At 39.7% G+C, this 25,905-nt stretch overlaps 1 protein-coding gene across 10 annotated transcripts in view; it reads left to right on the forward strand.

Moving 5' to 3' along the window:
* Positions 1–3,215: 3,215 nt before the first annotated feature.
* HDHD2 (haloacid dehalogenase like hydrolase domain containing 2) overlaps positions 3,216–25,905 on the forward strand; it is a 57,121-nt gene continuing 34,431 nt past the window's right edge. For 4 of the 10 annotated variants that reach the window (XR_009534908.1, XR_009534907.1, XR_009534909.1 and 1 more), the window contains exons 1-4: positions 3,221–3,402; positions 15,618–15,733; positions 18,195–18,398; positions 23,613–23,697. Coding sequence is in view for 7 of the 10 variants with exons in the window: in XM_060121943.1 (XP_059977926.1) it covers positions 15,628–15,733; positions 18,195–18,398; positions 23,613–23,697 (395 nt within the window). In the remaining 3 variants the exon portion in view is untranslated. Of the gene's footprint in view, positions 3,403–3,561; positions 3,657–3,759; positions 4,365–4,740; positions 4,812–6,739; positions 6,778–15,617; positions 15,734–18,194; positions 18,399–23,612; positions 23,698–25,905 lie in introns of those variants that run through there. The other 6 variants (XM_060121946.1, XM_060121947.1, XM_060121944.1 and 3 more) reach the window with 6 other exon arrangements.

A 25,905-nucleotide genomic window follows, 5' to 3' on the forward strand; every position in this document is an offset into this window, starting at 1 on the left:
ACTCTTTTTTTTTTTTTTTTTTTTTTTTTGCGGTATGCGAGCCTCTCACTGGTGTAGCCTCTCCCGTCGCGGAGCACAGGCTCTGGACGCGCAGGCTCAGCGGCCATGGCTCACGGGCCCAGCCGCTTCTCGGCATGTGGGATCCTCCCGGACCGGGGCACGAACCCGTGTCCCCCGCATCGGCAGGCGGACTCTCAACCACTGCGCCACCAGGGAAGCCCCACCTCACTCTTTAACAAGCTTCCTAAGGCACTTCCACGAAACCCTAAGCTTTCAAAAACATGGTTATGAAGTATCTTTTTTTAAAAAAATCCTTGCTTTAGGTAGAGTAGGCACGGTGATCTGTGCTCTATAGATATTTGCAATCACTTGTGTGTATATGTGTGTGTACTCATGAAATGACCTGAGACAAAGCAATACATCTGAGTAAAATAGGAGGCAGGATATTGCTAGTATGCTAGCCAGAACCTTTTATCATATGACTTAAATAAACTTCTTAAGACCTCAGTTGTTTTTGGTTCCTTCTTCTGTAAAATTAGTCAATGACTGTTTTAGAACAGAAGTCTGCTCCAGATTATATGTTTTATATATATATATATATATATATATATATATATAATTTCCAGGTCACTGACCTTTGATCCTAGATCAAAGAGATGTTCTTCTGAAGTAAAATGTTTTTGGTGAAATAAATTACTTTCTTACTGACAGCTTCAAAGTTATTACCAATAATAAAATTTTGATACCAACCAAAATGGAAATCTTTTTTGCTAAAATTTTCCTTGGCCCCTGATTGGTCATTAGATGTCAGATATAGTGAAACATCTGTGCAAGGACCTGGGACACACAGTGGGCAGTGTCCACCGATACTAATGATCAAGGTAAGTTATGGAATTCTACTCTTTTTGTTTTAGTTCTGATACTGTTTTCTTTACACCTCCGCTCCTCCTCTGGGTTCTTTTATTTATTTATTTACTTATTTATTTATCCTCTGGGTTCTTTAACCCATCTTTTTCTTTCTAAAGTTCTCCTTCTGAGGTCCCATCCCATCTTTACTCATTTTGCCCTTTGGCAGGCAAAGCCATTTGAGTCTTTTGGTAAGGAGGAAGCCATTAGTCATGTTCCATCATTCCACATCACAGTGAATGACACCATACTACCCAATTGCCCAAACCTGGAACCTAATAATTATCTTGATGCCTTCCTCTCCCTTACCCTTAATCTAATTTACCACCAATTTCTCTTACCTCCTAAAGATTTCTTAAATTTGTTTTGTTTGCTTTGTTTCCACACTTTTTAGTTTAAGCATCTCTCTGTGGCCCTGCAATAGATTCTTATCTGGTCTCACACAGATATTTAGTTACTCACATTTTGGCATCTCTCCCATCTGTTCTCCATATTGCAGCCAGAGTAAACATTTAGAAAAATGCATGTCTTAATATTACCCACCTTGGGTGGTGTTTTAATCTGGTCAAAGACAGCTCCTAATTCTGAAGGGGAAACTAGGATCAGTTTCGGTTTCCTTCAACCAAGTAGGCCCTCAAACAGAAAACTTAGACTTAGTAAATATAAGACGAAAACAACCTCCAGACCCAGTGAGGAGGAAAAGCAAAGGGTCCCTAGTCCAGGGACCAGGAAGTGTTATAGCTTACAACATGGCTGACTGCAGCAGCGGGCAGAGGGGATGTTGGTAAATGAGTCCCCAGTCAAGGGCAGATCAGCAGTTTTGTCAAGGGGTTCCATAGGTGTAAACTAGAGCCTGTATTCTATTATGTCAGACTGCTCCTGAAAGCTTTTCATTTCGTCATTTTCATATAGAGTGCATAGGATGACCGTCTCTGCACTCAAGGGGTTTAATTTATTTGGATCAAAGGGAGACAAGTGGAGACTCCCAACATGAGTGTGGGAAGGGAGCAGTGAGGGAGGTGGTTCTATGTATCCCAAGATATTGCTCCCCTAGGGATAACAGGCAAGACCTGTGGTAGCTGTCCGTCAGGGTAGGAAACTTGACAGCGTAAAGTTTTGGAATAGCTGATGCAAGAAAAGACGGACACTGCTGCCAGTGGTAGTGGTTAATAAAAGACAGCAATAAGTGCCAGATGCTGTTCAAGTAGGAAAGCAGGAAATGACTTCAGAGATTGGGTGTTTCAAGGGAAGTATCAAGGAGATGACTTCTGAGATAGCCCTCGAGAATGGGTGAGACGTGTAAGGGAGAACAAACCTGACTCCATATTGGATCTGTTCCTTTAATCTTTAATCTGTGTGCTCTGTTGTCTGTTCTTAGTTATGGTGACTCTGCACCTTTGTAAAGGAATGTTGCCCATAGCCTGAAATACAGCCCATTCTCAAGGCTCTGCCTCCCAGGCTCATCCTTTAAAGCAGGGGTCCTGGTTTTTGGCCTGTCAGGGAGCGGGCTGCACAGCAGGAGGTGAGCGGTGGGCGAACGAGCGAAGCTTCATGTGCCTCTCCCCATCGCGTGCACCAGTCCCCCGCCACCCTGTCGGTGGAAAAACTGTCTTCCACGAAACTGGGTCCCTGGTGCCAAAAAGGTTGGAGACCAGTGCTTTAAAGGTGTCATACTTTTCATTCCTGTAAAGATAAAAAGTTGCAGAACAGAGGATAACATCTGTCTTCTTGAAGGTTGACAGGAACATGGTGACCTGACTTAAGTGGACAGCTAAAAGAACAAAGGATTATCACATCCCCTCTGGGGTCTGGCTGGCACCAAGAAGTCTGCAGCAACCAGCCACACCACCCTCCTTTCAGTGTAAAATAAGCCTTGAATTACAACTCAGGCGGGTCTTTGGGACACCAGTCTGCCACCTTCTCAGTCTGCTGGCTTTCCAAATAAAGTCACCGTTCCTTGCCCCAATACCTCTTTTTGCCCTGTTGTGAGGACTGGAAAACAGAAGTGGTGGAGTGCGCAAGGGTGGCGGCAAAGAAAAGTAATAATACTCGGTCTGACAACACTGCAGTGGAATGAGAAACTGGCACTGAGCAAAGGCAAAAGTTTTTGTTTTTCCTGCTGCAACCAGGCCCAGTAGGCCCCGCCCTTGAGGGAGCAGGTCTCGATAATAACTTACCGTTCTGTTACACGGTGAGGAAGGAGCAGTACTAGACCCCGTAATTGGTCTTCGAAACCGGAAAGTAGCCCTGGACGGATGGGGCGGAGACATGTGCGGAGAGGCGGGACTTCCGGCACGGCCCTTGGGCCAGTTTCCGGCGTCCTCAGGCAGCCGCCCCGGCGCCTTTTTCCCCGCCAAGGATACTGCGGAGCGGAGCTTCTCTGCTGGCTTCTCCGCTAGCAGGGCGTTTGCCTTTGCCGAGGACGGCGTGCGGAGCCCGGTGAGGAGCCGCACTGGGACAGGCGAGCGCCCGCCTGTCTGGAGGCTACATTACTTTGTGAGCCGGCTGGGGACACACCGGTTGGGTTTCTAGGCCACCACCCTCCTGGGGCCCGGACCAACCGGGCGCTCGCTCTGTGAGGATTGCCCACCCCTCGCGGCCTTCGGCGCGGCGCCACCACGCGTGCGCGGCGCGGGGCGAGCCGCACTTCCGCCAGGTCTCGCGTGCGCGGGGAGGATGTTGGCTGTGGGGTGTTAGTCCTTCACCCTAACGTGCCCCTGAGCTGTATTTCGAAGCCGGCGTCCCTTCGGGTCAGTCTGGCGTTTGCCAGGTGCTGGAACTTGCGATGGGGGAGGGTGCGTGACCAGTCTTGAGGCCCTTTCCCACCCGGGAGAAGGAGGGGATTGCAGTTGAGTTAGTGCTGATAGAGCCTTGTTCGTGGAATCCTTCCAGTTATGGAGGCCGGGATTCATGAGTTTAGCTAATTAAAAACTGTTTATTGAGCGATCAGTAGTAGTACAGGGGGAAAGGCAACAGCCCTTTGACTCACAGGGCTCCACGGATGGAACAGAGTGAGGAGTGTACTAATGGAGCACGCTGGGGGGTCCTGGCCCAGCCTTGGGAGAAAAGGAGTTGGACTCAGGAAAAACAGGAAGTGATATTTGTCTGAGACCCAGGGACTGAAGGAATTGGTCAGGGAAGGGAGGATGTAAGCGACAGGGGTGGTAGAATTCAGGGAGCAAAAAGGTTTCGGACAAAAGTGCAGCGATGAGGGAGGTAACGTATAGGACTGGTGGGCGACTGCAGTGCCATTGAACTTTGGTGCAGGAGTAGACACAAACGAGTTGGAGAGGTAAACCAGGGCTCTGGACACCAGTGTACATTGTTCATATTTTATCCTGGGCGCAGTGGGGAGTGACTGCATAATAACATTTGTTGAGTGAGTGCATGCAGTGTGGTTGCCGACTTTTTCACTGGAAGCATATGGGGAAGAAAAAAGAATTTGTACTCTCCAGGGGGTGAGTATAAATATGTCCAGAGACATATTGAGAAGAGCCCCAGCCTACCAGGAGAAAATTTATATTGAAATCTGTTTTAAATATTTATGTACGTTCTTAATGATAGGCCACAGTATACCTTATTTTGGTATAAAATGTTTTCCCATATTCTCAGATTATACTAATGCTTTAGGACTGTATCATATTTATCCTGTGATTTTTGTAGCCCTAGGCACATCCATCATGTCCCCCCTGCCAGCACACACACACCCACCCCCAATACGCATATATGACCTATAACCCAGCCTTTCTATTTGTGGAACACTGTTCACAATATATGTATTACTTCCTTTAATCTTCCAATCAACCATTAGAGGTGTTATTCTTTCTACTTTAGAAATGAAGAAACTCAGGCTGAGATGTTAAGAAAATTGCCCACGTGCACACAGCTAGTGAGTACAAATCCAGGCATGTACAACTCCTTAGTTCTTGTACTTAACCACTGCACTGTTGCATTTCAAAAAATGGATTTGGAGCTAGAAATAGGGAGAAGAGTCGAAGCAGAGAGGACATTTAGGAAGTTGTTGAAATAGGCTAGATGAGAGATGATGATTTCAAAACTAAGATAGTTTTAGTAACAGTGAAGAGAAGTGAGTGGATTCAGGACTGTACAGGAGGTAGCACTGACATGATTTGATTTGGCTCTTGACTGGTTGGGAAGAAGGCTTGGGAGAGTGGTGGGTACATCTACATTGATGGTGCTGCCATTCGCTCAATAAGGATTGCAGGATGAAGAGCAGCTTAGAGGGTAACAAGGACTTGGATTGAGATGCCCCTGGAATATTCAAGGGGAGATGTCCTCTGAAGTATCTTCAAGAGTTCCTTTTGGGAGGAGAGAGAATTTACTTTTCTTCTTTGCATTGAATATGTACCAATATCAATTGTTTATGACTTTCTAAAGTATATCCCACATAGCTTGTTCAAGCCATGCGAGATGGTGGGACGTGGACTCAATATAAACAAGCATGGACCAGCTTTGAAGCCTTTTCAGTTTTCTGGGGTGATACTAATAGTTTACAATTACAGTTTATCAAGTACTGACTTGTAGTTCCGGTAACAAGTATTGTAAAGATTTAGACAAGAAAAGAGATCATGGCAGAAGTGGTAGAGGCCTGTAGTGGGGCTAACTGAAGAAGTATATTTTGAGGTTTGAGTGGTACACCTCAGTTATGTTCTTATAGGCCTCAATCACTCTCAGATAAGCTCTATAAGAGCATTTTAGAGTTTAAAAGGTGTGTTCTATGGAACTGATGAAAGCGCTTTGGTAACATTAAGTCTATGTGGACCCTTCAATAAAGATTAGAATTATCAATATTTTTATGACCATTTAGTGGTTCTGGTTGGACAGTTTTTTCTTTTTTTGAACAGTACAATTCTTTTGTTGTTTTTCTAGCCTTGTTCATATTTTATTCTTTAATCACCTTTGGAGTTAACTTTTTTCTGGCGGGGCCGCACGGCTTTCGGGATCTTAGTTCCCGGACCAGGGATCGAACCCAGGCCCCAGCAGTAAAAGCACCGAGTCCCAACAACTGGACTGCTAGGGAATTCCGAACGGAGTTAACATTTTTTTATTGAATATTAGGTGCCTCTCATAAAACTTGGGTTTTGAGAGAAGAAATTTTAGGGTTTTCTGTATGTAAAAAGAGAATGCTTTGTCTACATTTTGCATAGCCTTACCTTTTGTGGTGCAATGTATTTTAAATTAAAGAATCCTTTGTCACACATCCAAATAGAGTCGCTAGCAACCGTCTAGTCTTTTGAGTAACAAACTGTTTCCCCTCTCAGGCAGGTAATAGTTGATGCTATTGTTGATGTAATCCTCCATTTCAAGGTCATAGTAAAGATCAGAAATCGAATAACATATGAGGACTGTTATAAAAGAAAAGATTTTGCAGTGGAATCTTGATTAACCAGAGCTCTTAATATCTTTTTTTTTTTTTTGCCTCTGCACTCTACCCCCATCCCCCGGCAGATTCATTATAAAAGGCAAACAGAACCAGGGATTTATTTTAAAATCAAAATACTTGATGAGGGTTATACTGATGCATAATGATTGGACTAATTTAGTTTTTTATAAAATTAAATATATGAGAAATGACTGACTAAAACATAACAAGACTAATTTTTATTGTGAAATATGTAATCCACACAAGAGTATGCAAAACATATGTAAGTTTTAAATAATTATAATAAAAAACGCCTGTGCACCTACTGTCTAGGTCAAGAAGACCTTAGAGGCATCCTTGTGCTCCTCCTGGCTTGTATCTCCTCCCCATTGCCTGGAGGAATCACTATCCTCACTCCTGTGTTAATCATTCCCTTTCTTCTCTTTCCAGTTTTATCACCTATGTGTGCTATAATATGGAACCATATGGTATGTAGTCTTTTGTGACTTGATTCTTTCACTCTGTAGAAGAACATTACCTAGGATGATGTAACTGTAGATCATTCATTTCCACTGCCTTTCACATGTTGTGTATGAGTATACCACAATTTACTTGTCCATTCTTCTGCTGATAGACATTTGTATTGTTTCCAGTTCTGGCTTTTACAAACAGTGCTGCTTTGGACATTTTCGTTTGTATTTAATGGTAGAGCATGAAAGACTCTCTCAAGGATATAATACCTGGGAGTGGAACTGCTGGGTTATAGAGCCTAGTGATTCCAAACCAGTTTCCAAAATGATTGTACTGTTTTATTGTCTCACTAGCAGTATAAGGGAGTTGCCTTTTTTTTTTTAACATCTTTATTGGAGTATAATTGCTTTATAATGTTGTATTAGTTTCTGCTGTATAACAAAGTGAATCAGCTATACGTATACATATATCCCCACATCCCCTCCCTCTTGCGTCTCCTTCCCACCCTCCCTATCCCACCCCTCTAGGTTGTCACAAAACAGAGCCCTGATCTCCCTGTGCTATGCGGCTGCTTCCCACTAGCTATCTATTTTATATTTTGTAGTGTATATATGTCCATGCCACTCTCTCACTTCATCCCAGCTTCCCCTTCCCCGTATCCTCAAGTCCATTCTCTACGTCTGTGTCTTTATTCCTGTCCTGTCCCTAGGTTCTTCAGAACCTTTTTTTTCTATAATTTTTATTTATTTATTTTTGGCTGCATTGGGTCTTCGTTGCTGCATGGGGGCTTTCTCTAGTTGTGGTGAGCGGGGGCTACTCTTCATTGCGGTGCTCGGGCTTCTTATTGCGGTGGCTTCTCATTGCAGAGCACAGGCTCTAGGTGCGCGGGCTCAGTAGTTGTGGCTCGTGGGCTCCAAAGTGCCGGCTCAGTAGTTGTGGTGCACGGGCTTAGTTCCTCCACGGCATGTGGGATCTTCCCGGACCAGGGCTTGAACCCATGTCCCCTGCAGTAGCAGGTGGATTCTTAACCAGTGCGCCACCAGGGAAGCCCCAGAACCATTTTTTCTTTTTTAGATTCCATATATATGTGTTAGCATATGGTATTTATTTTTCTCTTTCTGGCTTACTTCACTCTCTATGACAGACTCTAGGTCCATCCACCTCACTACAAATAACTCAATTTCGTTTCTGTTTATGGCTGAGTAATATTCCATTGTATATATGTGCCACATTTTCTTTATCTATTCATCTGTTGATGGACACTTAGGCTGCTTCCTGGCTATTGTAAATAGAGCTGCAATGAATATTGTGGTACGTGACTCTTTTTGAATTATGGTTTTCTCAGGGTATATGCCCAGTAGTGGGATTGCTGGGTCATATGGCAGTTCTATTTTTAGTTTTTTAAGGAACCTCCATACTGTTCTCCATAGTGGCTGTATCAATTTACATTCCCACCAGCAGTGCAAGAGGATTCCCTTTTCTCCACACCCTCTCCAGCATTTATTGTTTGTAGATTTTTTGATGATGGCCGTTCTGACCGGTGTGAGGTGATACCTCATTGTAGTTTTGATTTGCATTTCTCTAATGATTAATGATGTTGAGCAGTCTTTCATGTGTTTGTTGGCAATCTGTATATCTTCTTTGGAGAAATGTCTATTTAGGTCTTCTGCCCATTTTTGGATTGAGTTGTTTGTTTTTTTGATATTGAGCTGCATGAGCTGTGGGTATATTTCGGAGATTAATCCTTTGTCAGTTGCTTCGATTGCAAATATTTTCTCCCATTCTGAGGGTTGTCTTTTCGTCTTGTTTATGGTTTCCTTTGCTGTGCAGAAGCTTTTAAGTTTCATTAGGTCCCATTTGTTTATTTTTGTTTTTATTTCCATTTCTCTAGGAGGTGGATCAAAAAGGATCTTACTGTGATTGATGTCATGGAGTGTTCTGCCTATGTTTTCCTCTAAGAGTTTTATAGTGTCTGGCCTTACATTTAGGTCTCTAATCCATTTTGAGTTTATTTTTGTGTATGGTGTTAGGGAATGTTCTAATTTCATTCTTTTCCATGTAGCTGTCAAGCTTTCCCAGCACCACTTATTCAAGAGGCTAGGGAGTTGCTTTTGAAAACCTTTGATATTTTCTGACTTTTAAATTTTGCCAGTCTTTTTTGTTGTAGTGATCTCATTCTGCTTTATATTTGCATATCCTTGATTACCAGTGAGTTTTGAACATCTTCATTTGTTTATGTGCTCTTTTGTAAAGGATATGTTGATGGTTATTCATTTGTTTCAGATTTGTTCCTTTTTAAAGGATATATTGAGCTCCTGTGCCATTTTTCTATTAGGTTGTTTGTCTTTTTCTTAATATTTACAGTTTATATTTCCTGGATTCTGATCCTTTCTCACATGTGTTGCAAATTTGTTTTTCACTCTGTATATTTCTACTCTTTCTCTCTTTACAGTACTTTTGAAATATCTGTCTTTTCCTTTATTCCTTTATGCTTTTTATATCATAAGAAAGCCATTCCTACCCTCAAATCATGAAGATACTCTCCTATCTAAAAGTTTTGCCTTAAACATATGGTTGTTTAATCTTCCTGGGGAAAAAATGTGTATGAGGTATGATATGGGAATCCAATTCCATTTTTTTCTCCTATGGATAGTCAGTTGTTCTAACACCATTTTTCTTTCTTCACTGATCTCAAACACTATGTCTGTCATATATCAAGTTTCCACACACTGGTTGGGGTAGGGGGTGGGGGGGTCCTTTTTTGGGTTCCCTATTCTGTTCCATTGACTTTGTCTCTTGTGCTAATACCGTAACATCTTAGTTAATTACAAGACCTGATTAATTGTCTGGATATTAGGGAAAGCAAGGCTCCCATTTTCTTTCTCTTCAATCTTGGCTGAAGTGTCTTGGCTATTTGCACTGGTGTGTAAGTTTTAGAATCAGCTTATCAAGTTCCACAAAACCCTTTTTGGGATATTGATTGGAATTGCTTTGAATCTGTTGATCATTAAAAGGGAAAACTGATATCTTTGTAGTATTGGGTCCATTAATAGATCTATCTATATATTTGTCTTCTATGTGTCTTTCATTATAGTTTTATAATTTTGCCATAAAAGTGTTGACTTCTTTTGTTAGACTTTCCTGGTAACTGTATGCTACTATAAGTGATATCTTTTTTAAAATTAGTTTTCTAATTATTTGTTTGTGACATAGTGATTTTTTTAAATGCTATACTTTTTTACTTTGTTAATCTGTTTTAGATTCTTGAATTTTTTGTATATACAGTCAAATCATCTATGAATAACGATAGTTTTGTGTCTTCTTTCCAATCCTTATACCTTCTTTTTCTTGCCTTACTGCACTAGCTAAGGTATCATTTGCAATGTTAAATAGAAGTGGTGAAAGTAACATCCTTGTGTTATTCCCTATCTCAGTGCTTTCAGTATATTACTGAAAAGTGATATCATAGTATAAAGTATAAGTTACACACTGATAAATATCAGTATATTACTGATAAATCTAATGTTGGCTATATATAGGCTTTTTGTAGATACTCTTTTATCAGCTTAAAGAAGTTCCATGGCTCAATATAGTAATGATCTCAGTCTCCCAATATTGCTCTATAAATTCAGTGCGGTTCTAGTCAGAATCCCAGAAGGAGGGTTTTGGTGTTTGTTTTGATGGAAAATAACAATCATCAGCATGGATGAATCTCAGAAATACAATGTTGAGCAGAACATGAAAGTTGCAAGATTATGACTTCATTCTTATAAAGTTAAAAGACATTAAAGCTGTGTGACAGGTAAAAATATAAAGAAAAGCAAGAAAATGATTATCACAGAGTTCATTATGTTAATTACTTCTGGGAGGTGGGACAGGAATGTAATTGAAGGGGCTCATATAGGACCCTCAGCAGTATTGGCAGTGTTCTAATCTTAAACTAGGGACTGGCTAAACACACAAGTTTCATTTTTTATATTACTATTATTATCAGGTATGAAAACGTCTTTCTTTTGCCTTCAACCCATTTTTGTTTTTTTTTTTTTTTTTTTTTTTTTGGCGGTACGCGGGCCTCTCACTGTTGTGGCCTCTCCCGCTGTGGAGCACAGGCTCCGGACGCGCAGGCTCAGCGGCCATGGCTCACGGGCCCAGCCGCTCCGCGGCATGTGGGATCTTCCCGGACCGGGGCACGAACCCGTGTCCCCTGCATCGGCAGGCGGACTCTCAACCACTGAGCCACCAGGGAAGCCCTTTCAACCCATTTTTAAGAGAAATCTTTATAAAATTTGTTTTCCTCCAAGAGTTGAAAATTTGTAAAAATATTGCGATGAAAACCATATACCTTTCACCAAAATTCACTAATTGTTAATATTTTGCTATATTTGTTTTATGTTTCTCTCATGCATTGCACTTATTTGTCATGTCTTTTCACATTCCTTTAATTTAAAACAGTTCCCCAGCCCCTTCTTTGTCTTTTATGACATTGATATTTTTGAAAAGTTCAAGCTAGTTGTTTTATACAATTTGGAATTGTCTCATGTTTCCCTCATGATTGATTTGTGTTAAACATTTTTGGCAGAAATTCTACAAAGGCAGGACGACTACAGTGGTCTTCTCAGGAAGCACATAATGTCAGTTTCTCACATTATTAATGGTGTTACTTTGATCATTTGGTTAAGGGGGTACCTGGCTGTTTTCTCCACTGTAAGAGTATCTTTTCTCCTTTGTAGTTAGTGGAGAATCTTAATTTGTGGGTGATTATTTGAGCCTGAGTGATTAAACAGTTGACCCTTGAATAGTGTGGGTTTGAACTGCATGGGTCCACTTATACTTGGATATTTTTCAGTAGTAGATACTATGGTGCTACACAGTTGCTGGTTGGTTGAATCCAAGGATGCAGATGAACCCTGGATGTGGAGTGTGGACTCTAAGTTATGCATGAATTAACCCCTGCATTGTTCAAGGGTCAACTGTACTGTTCCCCAACAATTTTTCATCAAATGGTTTTATCATGTGTTACGCATTTCTGTTATTTTTTCTTTTTGGTGCCCCAGATTTGGCTAGTTGGAACCCCTGGTTCACGTGTCCTTTTGTCCACCTGTGATCTGGTAAAACAATATGTTGGCTCACCTTGTATTTTGGCTGACCCAGTCCAGGTTTTGTTTAGTGCACTTTAGCTGCGCTCATAGCTATTGGAGTCTTGTTGCTTCTTGTTCGTTTTGGTGGGTGGTGCTAAGAAATATATGTGTATTTAAATTGCAAATTCATAATGACACCTCTGATTCCAAACCAACACAGGGTTCTTCCTGTCCTCCCATTCCATGTTTATAGCTCTTTTCTTCCATTTAAGAACCCTAATTTTTTTAAACATCAGCAATATATTTATACTGATTTGCTCAGTCCTATAACATGCACAGAATTATTTTGGAACTCATACCATTACCAACAACAAACCTACTAAGTAAAGTTCAAGATTTCCTTGCACTTCTTTTGTCCTTTGCATATATCCTATGGCAGGGCTAGAGTCAGCACTCTGCAGAAGTTGTCTTAGATTAGTTTGTGTTTGTATTCCATTTTAGGGCTGGTTTTGTTTAAGTTTGAATATATAAACCATTAACATGGTTCAAAGTCAAAACTAAGCTTGGGCAAGTTAGTAACTTCTCAGTGTCTCAATTTCCTCCTATGTAGGATTGCTGAGAAGTTTCAATGATGTAATAAAGACTACAGAGTGTTTAGCACAGTGCAGAACACCTACAGCATCCAATAAATATGAGCTGTTCTTATTTCCCTTCTTTCTTTATGAATTCCTCCCAGTCGCTTCTCTTGCTTTTTACTTTTCCTGGTCTGTGACCCCAGGCTATGCATGGGGTGGGGTAGGTGGGCAGGTGGAGGGAGGTACTTGTTACACAGTGATGAGTGGGAAGGAAGAGGGCACATCCTTTATGTTCCTACTATGTGCTTATCACTGCCAGGCATTCTCCTTAACTCAGCGAACCCTCACATCCCTGCAGGGTCTTTACAAGTATTCTTCCTCTTATACAGACGAAGAAATGGAGGCTTAGGATGATAAATGCTGTTGCCCAAGGTTACTCAGCTAATCCTGGACCCTGGACCTACCTCACCCTCACCACCTGGCTTTGCTTCCCCCACCTTCTGCACCTCCTTCACTTAAGACCCAAGTTCTAGCTCACTGAAGGGAAACCCCGCTCAGATTTGGGGAGCACATATAAGGAACAGAGCAGGCCTGGATCCAGCCGGAGCACCGTCTCTATGCCTTCCTCCCTCTGTATCCCTCCCCAGTCTGGACCATGCTGACAGCTGGCCCTGTGGGAAAATGCAGTTCTCTCCAGTATGCCCAGTGGCAAGTCCTCTATGCATGCTAATCAGCAGCTAGCACTTGCCAGCAATTGGCTACAGTTCTGGGTTTAGTCTGGGTTTATTTTTTGTATTTATACCTTGTGTGCAGAGATAGCTGACTTGGAGTAGGAGCGGGGTCTGGAAAATGAGAGAAGCAAAGGAGCTAAAAGCTAGAAGCTGAGAGGGAATTCAGAGGTCATCTTTGCTATCCCTCTGCCTCCTGACAGGACTACACCTACGGGAGAGCAACGTTTAAAAGGGTAACACTGGGCAGTCTGGAGTACTACTGGCAGCTTTGGGAGATGGACCCAGCAGGGACTAGCAGGCCGATGTTGAAGAAGAGAAAATCGGGGCGGCGGGTGGGGAGGGGTGTAGTGGTATGTGATACACTGATTCTTTCATCCCAGATTGCCCAACTGTAGGCAGTAAAGTTTGAGGATTCGGGATTTCCCTGGTGGTCCAGTGGTTAAGACTTCGCCTTCTAATGCAGGGATGCAGGTTCAATCCCTGGTTGGGAATTTAAGATGTCTCGCGGCCAAAAAAACAAACAAACAAAAAAAGATTGAGGCCTCATCTTGCCTCCCTGCCCCACATATTGAAGAGAAACTTAAAACCAGAGAAGGCACTAGACGAAGGTCACACAGTGAATTTGAGGCAGAACCAGGACCAACACCTGGGCCTGGTGGCTGCCAGTCCTGAGCTCTCACAATGACATCTCAGAGGGAGCTAGCTAGGAGAGAGAGGTCTTCCCCTCCATCCACCATGTGTCCCATGGATGTCATAAACCACCTGAGAACTCTTCTGGTAGAATGCTCCACAAATTCTTGTTCATTGACTACTTATATCTCCCCTGGTTCTTTCCCCCTTTTCTTTCTGCTTCTCACTTTAAAGAAGATGGCTCTTCCAGCTCTGCTGTCACATCAGGGCTTGACATAGTAAGTGCTCAGTACACATTTGCCCTATGAAGATACAATGAATGGGGCAACTTGGCAACATCCTGTAAGGGTGAAGATTAGCACATGCCCACAGACTGAGGAAGACCCCAGAGAAATGTTCACACACATGGCCACCAGGAGACATGCAGAAGGATGTTTATAGAGGTGCTCTTCACTATAATAAAATGTGCAAAACTACCTAAGTCTTCATGATCAGGAGAACAGAAAAATTAAATAGTGTTTTCACACAATGGAATACCACACAGCAGTGAAAAATGAATGACCTATATGTACATATGTTAACATGGCTACATCTCACAAACAGTGTGGAGTGGTAAAGCAAGTCATGAAGTGTCTGTAGAAGAACAGTAATACAAAGCTTTCAGCACATCAAAATCAGGAAAGTAGTAACCTTGGGGAGGGGGAGAAGTGGAATCAGATCAGAGAGGGTACACAGAGGGCTCCAAATCCTTCAATGATGTTTTATTTTTGAAGCTGAATGATGGGTAAAGGGGGTTGTATTATCCTTGATACCTTTTGTATGTCTGAAATATTTTATTCTAAAAATTTTTTTAAATGGAAAAAAGAATAAGTTAAAAAAAACTAAAAATGAAGTCCCATCCTATTGTCTTTAGCTTCCACACTATTCTTACCCACTCCCGTATTATCTTTAAACCACAGATATACCTTATACTCCACTGTATATATGATATAGCTCATGATAAACATATTTTAAAGGGAAAATATGCAAAAGGAAAGTCAGACATTGTAAGGTAAAGGAAAACATCTCCTGACTAAAGTTGCTGTGTAACTTGAAATTTCCTCCTCACTGACCAGTATAAATACTGGTAGCTCTTTGGCCATATATGCTGCTTCAGGATATAACAATGGAGATGGGCAATTAGAACATTTCATTGTATATAACCAAAGAGGAAGAAGATTTTGCCAGTGATTTAGGGCTTCCTTCCATCTACCCGTTCTTCAGAGTACATTTTCTCATATTTAAAAATAAATGCATGGGGCTTCCCTGGTGGCGCAGTGGTTGAGAGTCTGCCTGCCGATGCAGGGGCCACGGGTTTGTGTCCTGGTCCGGGAGGATCCCACATGCCGCAGAGCGGCTGGGCCCGTGAGCCATGACCGCTGAGCCTGCGCGTCCAGAACCTGTGTTCCGCAACGGTAGAGGCCACAACAGTGAGAGGCCCGTGTACCGCAAAAAAAAAAAATAAATAAATAAATAAATAAATAAATCTGGTTGTCTATAATAAAAAATAAATGCATGAATTGTTCCACGAAGAGTTATTTTAAGAAACCTGAAGTAAATAGTAACCTTCTTTTTTTAACATTTTCCTTCCTATGGTTTTAAGACTGAAAAAGCCCCTAACCATTTATAAAAGTTTTATGGATCAAATTTGGATTTTTGATTTTTAAAAAACTTTTTTTCTAAAAGGGAGGCAGCTTAACACTAAGTATCTGCCTAGATATGAATGATATTTTGAAGACTTACCAGTTTTTAATTGTCCATTGTTTCCTAAACTGTATTTTTAGTTTCATTTGCTCTCTCTTAGGGAATGAAGGATGGCAGCACGCCATGCATTAAAAGCTGTTTTGGTGGATCTCAGTGGCACACTTCACATTGAAGATACAGCTGTGCCAGGCGCACAGGAAGCTCTTCAAAGGCAAGCTATCCTCCATGTTCAGCTGACAAATATGTTTGTAGGTGCCGTGTTACAAAGGCAGATCATTAGCTGAATGGATGGCCTTAAGGTGGCATTTCACCAGTTTACCATATATACAGGAACTGCCTTCGGCTTAGCAAGAAGATGTATGCATTGTAATAATCTTCCAGACATGGTTCTCTAAGCCTTTTGTTAGGTTTGGCCTTTTGATTTAGTCTTTTTGTTCTTTATGTGTATCTTTTTCTAAGTCGGTAGTGTAAATTTGGGAATGAAAACTCGAGACTCTGAAATGTGGAATAAGTAGCATTTGAAAAATCACAAATGAATCCTGGAATCACAAAACGAAACACACACATATACAAAGCCATAGTTCCGCTCACTCTTCTTCAGCTAAGATCTAACACTGAGTGTGCAGCTGCTCAAATAAAATTTAATTAAGGAACTTGAAACTTTAGAAGTATTTCCATTAACTAAACTTAATGCTTTTGAAGGTTAGAGGTTGTCTTACATTTCTGATGCGTCACCACAAGTCTAGATACAAAATACATAATGAAAGCTTGGTAAAGTGAACTGAATGTGAATGTTTGTTCCTCAAAAAAGTACTCCTCAGTACAACAGAACTAGTAATGTTATTAAGCATCTCATCTTCAAATAATTTAGAGTTTTTAAAATCAACAATAGCATGTGGTGCTTTATCATTTTCAAACCTTACAATGTTCACATAGTATGCTGTTGTTCAGGAAATCTAGTGACTAGTATCACAGTGCCAGGTATTACGGCAAGAGATCAACACTGACTTGGCACTCTCTCAAGGAGCTTACTCTCCATTTGGGGCTTCAGTGAGTGTGAAGAGATTTTAGATCTGGTAGGTGTCATTTGGAAGCTGTTGACTTAGCCAGCAGTCATGACATTCATTTTACAGGTGGACAACAATATGTTTAAAGCCTGAAGTAAATCAGTTGGAGACGGGGACTTTCTCTTGACTCCTTGCCATGGTCTCTCTCAGACTTTCTAGGGAAAAGGATGTCTGTCGGTCAGTCTCCTCTCCTGTTGGACAAGAGCTTTTACTGCTTCAAAGATGAGCTTTCTGCTCTGGATGGAAAGAAAAATCTTATTTCTGGTGAACAATGAATGACATCTCTAAGTACCTCTGTAAACTATGAGCCGGCCATTCTGGAGGGGCAGGAGCCTACAGATTGTTCTCTCACTGACACTGGCAGGTTTCCATCCCAGAGAGATTGCTATACTGTCACTGCCAGTTTTCGTTTCTATAGAAACAAACAGACTAAGGGAAGTTGAGGGACTAGCAAAAAGAAAAGGTTTTTAAAATGCTCGTTGAAAATGATATGATCATTTCAGTACTTAGACTTGTTCATTTTTAAGGTAATAGTTACGTTGAAGTATTCAATTTCTTTTGAGAGATAAACTACCAAATTTAATGTGTTTTTCAGAAAAGCTACCATATAGATATTATAGAGATAATCATGATTATAATGAACTATTTAATCATATAAATCTATGAAAGCTCTGAGTGAATTCTTAAAAATCTCTTTTCTGTTTTATTTGCTTGCTTATTTTAAATTATGGATAGTGCTTTATGCCTTGTGTCTACTTGGGGCAGGTATAAGATAAAAAGCAACAGGGTATTAATATAAAAATTTCAATTGTAGGTAAATTATTTTTAGGTTAAAGCACTTTAGGACCAAGAAAATAATTTTTGTTTTGAAAGAAAGCTGGATTATCATGAATTCTTTCTCTGATACCTGATTGCCAGTTTAGGTTCCAAAAGCAGATTATGGAATCAAAAGTAGTTCAAAGGGAAAACACATTCCAGTCTGTAAAGATGGAACGTTTCTTTCTCCAAGTAGTTTCTGTTTGTAAACTTAGTAGCACATTAGGGCTTAGCCAGTGTCTAATTGGCTAAGAGGAAGGAAGAACTCTTGAGGTGTCCTCTGTTCTTTTAGTATAGGGGGTCAGACCCTGTCTAGGACATAGGCTGGAGTTCTTGTCACAGCCCTACTGCTGCCCAGCTGTGTACAGCTGAGCCCAGTCATTAATCCTCTAGGCCTGAGTTTTCTCATCTTCAGAAGGTTACACTAGTAGATAATCTCTAAGATAACTTTCACCTCTCATATTCTCTGAGTATGGTGGTTACTAAGTGTTGAGGTTTTTTGTTTTATTTTTGTTTTTTACTTCTTTACTAAAACCCTGTAGTAAAATTCAGTTAAAGTATAGAAGGCCCTTGAAAGGGTAGACTTTACAGCCTTTGGAGATGAAGCAGTCCATAGGGTGTGGATAATCTGTAAGCAATTTTGAATAGATTATAAAACCTACTGGCCATAAAACACTTACTCAGTGACTTACCCTTAATTTTCTGACCTTTGGCAAGTGCTACCAAATTAGGTTTTATGGAGCTAGAATGTAAAAGTTGCCTATTGACACCTGAATTTTACTTTGCCAGGTTACGTGCTACTTCTGTAATGGTTAGGTTTGTGACCAATACAACCAAAGAGAGCAAGAAAGACCTCTTGGAAAGATTGAAGAAATTGCAGTTTGATATCTCTGAAGATGAAATATTCACTTCTCTGACTGCAGCCAGAAACTTGGTAGAGCAGAAACAAGTCCGACCCATGCTGCTGGTTGATGATCGGGCCCTACCTGATTTTAAAGGTAAGAGAAATTTGGAAAGATTTAAAAATTGGTTCTTCATATCTGCTTATAAATCATTCTTAAAACTGGATGTTTAGAAGTATTTAGTCAGATTTCCTCTGTCATCAGTAGTTTGAATCTAAATTGGTGTTTCTCAAACCTGTTTTGACTGCACTCCAAAATAAGTGAAACACATTACATAGAAATCCAGGATGTATGTATGTGTATTTGTATATGTTAAACAGTACTCTTACTTGTGAGATGTACTCTATTTTCCATTTGGTTTACTTAACTGTGTGACTTTGATACTGCTTAGAGTCCTCCAGATTAGTTTCACAGTCTACTAATGGATCACGGCCCAGAGTTTGAAAAAACACGGGTTAAGATTTCTTTGAGTATTATAATCGTCATTCCTGGAGCCATGGTATTAGTTTGATTATATGAGATAAACCAAGGTCAACTTGGTTAAAAATAGATTTCATTCTGTATGGTTTGAAGTTTTTGCAATGACCATGAAATATTTTCAATCAAGAGAAAATAAAACTTTTCTCTTTGGAAAAATTAACAAACTGGAAAAATATCCTTGTGTTATGAAGCTTTGCCACACTGCTTTTTGTAGGTGATACTCAGAGTGAAATACACAATATAGAAAAAGTGGGTATAAATACATCATTACAAAACCATGTAATGATTAGAGAACTTCAGCATGGATATATAGTTAGGCAGAACCTCAAAACTTATACTATCAGGAAATATAACTGTATATCAATCAGAATTTGCAAAAAACAGAAACCAACTTTGGGTGAATTAAACAGAAAGTAAATTTATTAAAAGATCTGACTAGGGCTTCCCTGGTGGCGCAGTGGTTGAGAGTCCGCCTGCCAATGCAGGGGACACGGGTTCGTGTCCAGGTCCGGGAAGATCCCACATGCCGCAGAGCGGCTGGGCCTGTGAGCCATGGCCGCTGAGCCTGCACGTCCGGAGCCTGTGCTCTGCAACAGGAGAGGCCACAACAGTGAGAGGCCCACGTACCAAAAAAAAAAAAGATCTGACTGCTGACAGGATATAAAATGGCACAACTCCTGCAGAGAGGAATTTGGCAGTAGCTCTCAAAATTGCATGTGAAGCAGTACTGCCTCTTGTAGGAATCTACCTCCAAGATGCAGTAACAAAAATGTGCAAGGACATATGAATAAGGTAGGTTGTTCATTATGACCTTATTTGTAATAAGAAAAGATTGGAAACAGACCAAATGTTCATTGGAAGAGACTGATTAAAACTACGAAATGTCCACAAAATGGAATGCTTTGTAGCTGAAAGATAAGTAATGGCGAATTCTATATCCTGATAAGAGTGATCTTCATAGGATATATTAAGTGAAAAAATTATATGGTATAGAAAACCTTACATGCTTTTATCTGTGTAAGAAAATGAGAGGAAAATGGATATAAATGTATTTGTCTTATATTTGTGGAAGGAAGCTGAAGGATGATAAATGAAAAACTAGTAAAAATGGTTATCTAAAGGGGGAGGGTGGGAAGAGGAGAGGTGATTTCTCTAAAAGTACGTTATTATCTAGTTTTGACTTTGGAACCATGTGAATATTTTACATATTAAAAAGACAGTTAAAAACAAACCAATCCCTGAAAACCAAAAACAGATTGAAACAAATGAACTCTATATAAAGTTGGTGACATAACCACTCAGAGAAAAGAATTACTTCAGATGACTTTAAAATTCAGTATTTTGACAGTTCATTCATGGGGAGATCAATTCTAAGGATGAAAGAACTGCAAAGAAACCTAAAACTGCATTCAGTAGTATTAGTGTTATTAGTAGTGTTGATATTATTTTGTAATTATAGATGTATTATACGATAAAGTAGTAGTTACGCTAGTATTGTTAGTACTCCAGATTTTAAGTGTAAGTGAAAAGAGATAGAAATATAAAAATCAGATGAGGTATGTATTAATTTTGAATTAAAATATTATCAACTCCCTTGTTCTCTCAAAAAGTAACATATTATCTAGATCTCCTACTAAAAAGGCATAGAAGCAGTGAAGCACAGTGGTCAGACTGGTGTCTACTATGGTTTCCCACTTTAGTTCCTTGGAGAAATGGGTGATTCCATTTCTCCAAGGAACTGGAGAAATGGGCAGGCGTTGTATGAGTCTGGGATAACTAATTGTTAGCAAGGAAACTATCGAAAACTAATAAGGTCATGCCTAAAGGACACTGAAGCCAATTTGAAGCGATAGTTTGAGCATCAAAAAGAATACTGATTGCAATAGATTGCAATGCATCATACGTATAAAAAGTTCAAAATGATATTCATCCCACAAAACTCATTGGTCACTATGGAAAATTGTTAGGGAAGTAACTCATTCTGAAAATGGATAAACGAAACAAGCATTTATCCTGCCTTTCCTATTTTAACTATATTTTATAGTAACTAAACATTTGATGAGGGTAAGTTCTTTATAGAAGAATTATAGCTAGTAAATGCAAAAGGAATGCCAGAATTAGAAAATCACCATTTGGCAAACCCTAGTGACAAAGTGAGAGAGTGGCATGGACATATATACACTACCAAATGTAAAATAGATAGCCAGTGGGAAGCAGCCGCATAGCACAGGGAGATCAGCTTGGTGCTTTGTGACCACCTAGAGGGGTGGGATAGGGAGGGTGGGAGGGAGGGAGACGCAAGAGGGAAGAGATATGGGGATATATGTATGTGTATAACTGATTCACTTTGTTATAAAGCAGAAACTAACACACCATTGTAAAGCAATTATACTCTAATAAAGATGTTAAAAAAAAAACAAAAAAAACCAAACCCTAGTGAAATAGGCAACAATATCAATAGATTTTAAACACATTAGGTGAAGAGTTGATGGGGAACTTCAAAATGGAGGAATCAGGCTGACACCACTTGAACCTATTGATCAGTCTTAACATCACTGGAAGTAGAACACGCAGAACTCTTGTGCTTCGTGATGTGATATAATTGGAAATTCATGGCATTGCCTATAAGTACTCTTGCCTAGTAATTCAATGTGAACTTATGAAGCCTCTAGATTCAATTACTGGTTTATAGGAAATAATAAGAGTAAAGGAATAAATTAAATAATATCACAAGCAATCAGCCAAATCCAGAATGTGGGACCTTTTCCAAGATTAATCATCTAGTTGCTCCAGTAAGTGGAGAGGAATGTTGCTATAGAATGAGAGGTAAAGGATAACAATCAAATACAATATATGGACCTTGTTGGGTGCCAATTACATATCAGATGTGAAAAGACATTTTGAGACATTTGGGGAGATTCAAATGTGGACTAGATATTGAGTGATATTAAAGAATTATTTTAACTTTGTTGGTGTAATAATGTTAAGATGGGGTTTTTTTTAGGTCTTTATCAGTTAACGATATGTACTGAAATATGAAAGGGTGAGATGATACTGGAATATACTTAAAAGACTTTAAAATATGTAGAGAATGGTAAATAAGATTGGCAAAACGCTGATGACTGCTAAAGCTGGGTGATGGGTACATCAGGGCTTATTATGAGCTAGTCTTTCTACTTTTTAATATTTTTTAAATGTCCATGACAAAAAGAAAAAAGCCTGTAGCCCACAGAACTAACTGCCCAGGGGAGCTGGAGGTTCGCCTCAGGGGCTGTGCGCTGAGGAGCGGCGTGCGACATCTCATGCAGAGCTGATCCGGCGCCCTCAGTGTCCCTGCTGAACACTGACCTCTGCAGCTTGCCTATTCACGCCAGTAGCACTGGAGATTGGAAGTTCCAGCTAGCACTGCTGCCTCAGAATTTCCAGTGAGGTTCTCCCTGCTACTTTATCTTCCTAGCTCCCAGTTTAAAGCCTGGGGTTGGGGGGGTGCTTTTGATTGGCAGAACCTCTGTCTCAGGCCAGTACCCATAGCTGCAGAGGCTGGAAAATAAGTATCTGGTGTTTTCACCCTCTCAGGAGAGGGTGAGCTCTGCTCCTCACTAAGCTAGTGGATTCCCTAATTATGAAAATGATATTCAGAAACTGGGCTACGAAAAACAATGACAAATACATTCTACAATCAGTGTATTTATATTTCTGAGTTAGCTGAAGTACTGCAAAACAATTTTTTATTCAGATTTTTTACTTTATTTGAAGAAAGTTTCTAGTTGTGCAGTAGTGAGCTGGAGTTGACATATATAAGCACAATCTCTGGTCTGGAAGAAATCTTTATTTGATGTAAGACTAAACTTGCAACATGTTTATATACATGAAAATACCCAAAGTAGATAGGTTTTTGAAGGGAATGGAAATATCTTGGCTAATATTGAATATCTTAGCCAGTGGTATATGGAGATAATAAAAAGAACACATAAAACTCCAACTCTTAACTGTAGCCATTGATTTTATTTTCTTCCTTTAACAAACTTTAACCAGTTACTCAATACTCATGGCTGCTGGTAAGGAGGAAATTGGATATCTTGGGTATCTGCTTTTTCTACTTCTTCCCCTCACATTTTGGTAGAATCGATAATGAGAATGCTTAAAGGCAGGCAATAAGAGAGGCAAATAGGAATCGGCATATGGATAATGCACAGACACTTCAATCAGAGTTTTAATAACTGTGATGGTGGAAGTGCTTGTTTGGTTCTTGTATCTAAAGTCTTGTCATCAGGTACCAAGGCCTTAAAACATGCTTTAATTATAGAATAATATTTGTGAAACTAGAAGTGGATTAGGTATTATTGTAGAAAACTATAGACCCTACAGTGCATTCCATATTTATCATGATGGTGTTAGCCTCAGCTGTATCACCTAGAGAGTCTAATAATTTCCCTTGCCTGTTAGGTTTTCAGTCCCTCATCAGTTGCTATTGATCTGATAGCTCATAGAGAACTGTGGCTCTTCTTGTTGATTTTAATCAGTAAAGCTTTTTGAAGTTAGAAATTGTTGCTTGTTTGAGAACATCAGGTTACAAGTTTCAGTTTAGATCTTCTAGTTATTCAGTAGCTGTAAGACCATGCAAAAGGAATATACAGAAATACTAGGAGACTTTTTTTTTTTTTAAGTTATAGCTGATACTTTCAAAGTACACTGGGCAGGATAATCTCTTAAACTTCAGATTATTGGCTACAGCAAAAATTTGTACTTGATTGACTAAAACTACTTTATCATAAAATGTGACATTACTGTTAATTGCATTCTTCAATAATTTTTTCTTTCCATTCCCAGGAATACAAACAAGTGATCCTAATGCTGTGGTCATAGGATTGGCACCAGACCATTTTCATTATCAAATTCTGAATCAAGCATTCCGGTAAGTCTTTAGCTGTTTATTTTTCATGTGATCATATACTCCCTTCTTCTCTTCTTAAGTCTTTGTTGTGTAAGGTTATACATAATTTACTTTCTGGCCACCTAGATTGTAGGTGTACAGATATCTTAAAGATCACTTCAAGATCAACATTAAATATTTATTACTGTCTTCCTTAGTTTTTTAAAAATAATCAATATGTTAAAACGTGATGATCACTGGGGTTTTTCTCGTTCATAGGATCAATATTCTGGGGCAGAAATTCATAATCAAATTGTAAATCTAAAGCTAGGAGTTTTATCTTTTATTATCACTCCTGTGACTCTTCACTGACTATGATCTCTGAAGGAGGCTAATTCACCCAAAACAGTAAATGTGATTCTTCCTCCAGAGAGAATCCAGGCTATCGAAAAAAGTTGGCACGTTTGACCACACTTTCAAAGAAATTATTCGACGAGTGATAATGGTAGTCTGATCTGTGATTGTGGCAGTAGAGATGAAGAAAACGAGATTCTGGTATTGTCAACATGACTTGATGGACAGTTGGGTCAAGGGGTTGAAGAACAGTGAGTCAGCATCTAGATATCTAACCTAAGTGCCTGTGATAGAGAACACTCCCTGTGTGGGTTCAGGAGGTGATGAGTTTAGGGTGGGGCTCTTTGAACTGTGGGCTATATAAGTGGAGGGGTTCCAATAGCTGTTGGTAGACATTGAGGAACCACAACTAACATGTAAAATGTTATAAATCTTCAATTGTGTGTGCATTTTACCTGTATGAACTTTTTACTGCTACTTCCAAAAGGCAGACTGCATACTGGTTCTCATACTTCCTAAACTAAATTGGATCAGAATTTATTCACAAGTCTACTCTAGAGTGAGATTGTGATTTTTTTCCCCTTGGATTTTTCATTTTTTATAGATTTTTCATTTTTCATCTTGCCTTTTGCTTCTTGTTGAACATTAAACAGTGTAATTTGCCTTTAAATTTATGACAAGTTAAGTAGTCCTACATACTGCATAGATGTACATTGAACTAACTTTAAAAAGAATTTCTTTAATATCTTGGTAAATTTTTGGAATTTAACATCATTTTCTTACCAGTATGAAGATATTCAAGAATCATTCTAACTTATACTTGATGTAGAATTCACTTCTTGATGTATATGTTCTAGAATCAAAATGTTAAAACTCACTACAAGGTTCACACATCTGGGCACATTATTTGATCTTGAAGATGGCTACCCTGTGTACAATCTATGTGGCCAGAAATAGCCCTTTGGGAACAGTCACCTTTTTTCCATTTGCACATTAATTTTAGATCCTCGGTTATGAAAACTATGGCTACTGAATGTACTTTTATTTGTGACTCTCTTAGTTACTGTGACAGTCAAGCTTTTGTTTAAATAAAAACAAATTCACTTTTTATAATTGCTCAGTAGACATTATTTCCCAGAGATCCACTGTTGTGCCAGATTGCTTGAGTATTAAAATTTCTTCACCTACTTCAGTTTTCTACTCTAGCTTCTTGGGGGACAGGGGGCAAAGGGATTATCTCACCAGCTCCTTAAGGTTTATAACTATAACCAAAACCAGTTTTCATTTGAAACAGAGAACCTGCTACTATATCTTACTTCCAGATTTACCCCCTGCTACATTTTATTCATTTCTGAACCACAGAATTCAAGGAGAAGGTATTGATTGATTTTAGCTGGTAATTTGGGAAGGACCTAATATTTAATAGGAAGTTGGGAGGTCTCTGTCTTAGATAAATACTAGACTCAGGGTAATAAAAATGTGTGTTGATGTAATACTGACTTTGTAATTGTTTGCATGCTGTCTAATTAGCACACTTCCCTAACCATATTGATTTTTTTAAACACTACATTTTAAAGCATTACAGTGCACTTATAAGTCAACTCTAATTTCACAAATGCCCTTAACAGCTGGGTGGAAAGTTAACAAAAGGATTTTAGGTCTTGCCCTTCTTTGCATATTGATGTCTCCACAGAAACTATGCCTTCCAACCAATGACTACAGCTGTTTGGGTTGTGACATCTCAAATGCACCGCCAATTAGTTAAATTACTATTCAGGTTCTTAATGAGGATAAACATTGGATTTTAAACCCCGTTGCATATCTGCCTTGAATACCAGCTTTAGGGGCATATTGCCTTCAGGCAGATACATGAACCTTCCACATTACACTCCTCTT

The sequence above is a fragment of the Lagenorhynchus albirostris genome, chromosome 14 (assembly GCF_949774975.1).
Source record: "Lagenorhynchus albirostris chromosome 14, mLagAlb1.1, whole genome shotgun sequence".
In the NCBI taxonomy this organism is placed as follows: domain Eukaryota; kingdom Metazoa; phylum Chordata; class Mammalia; order Artiodactyla; family Delphinidae; genus Lagenorhynchus; species Lagenorhynchus albirostris.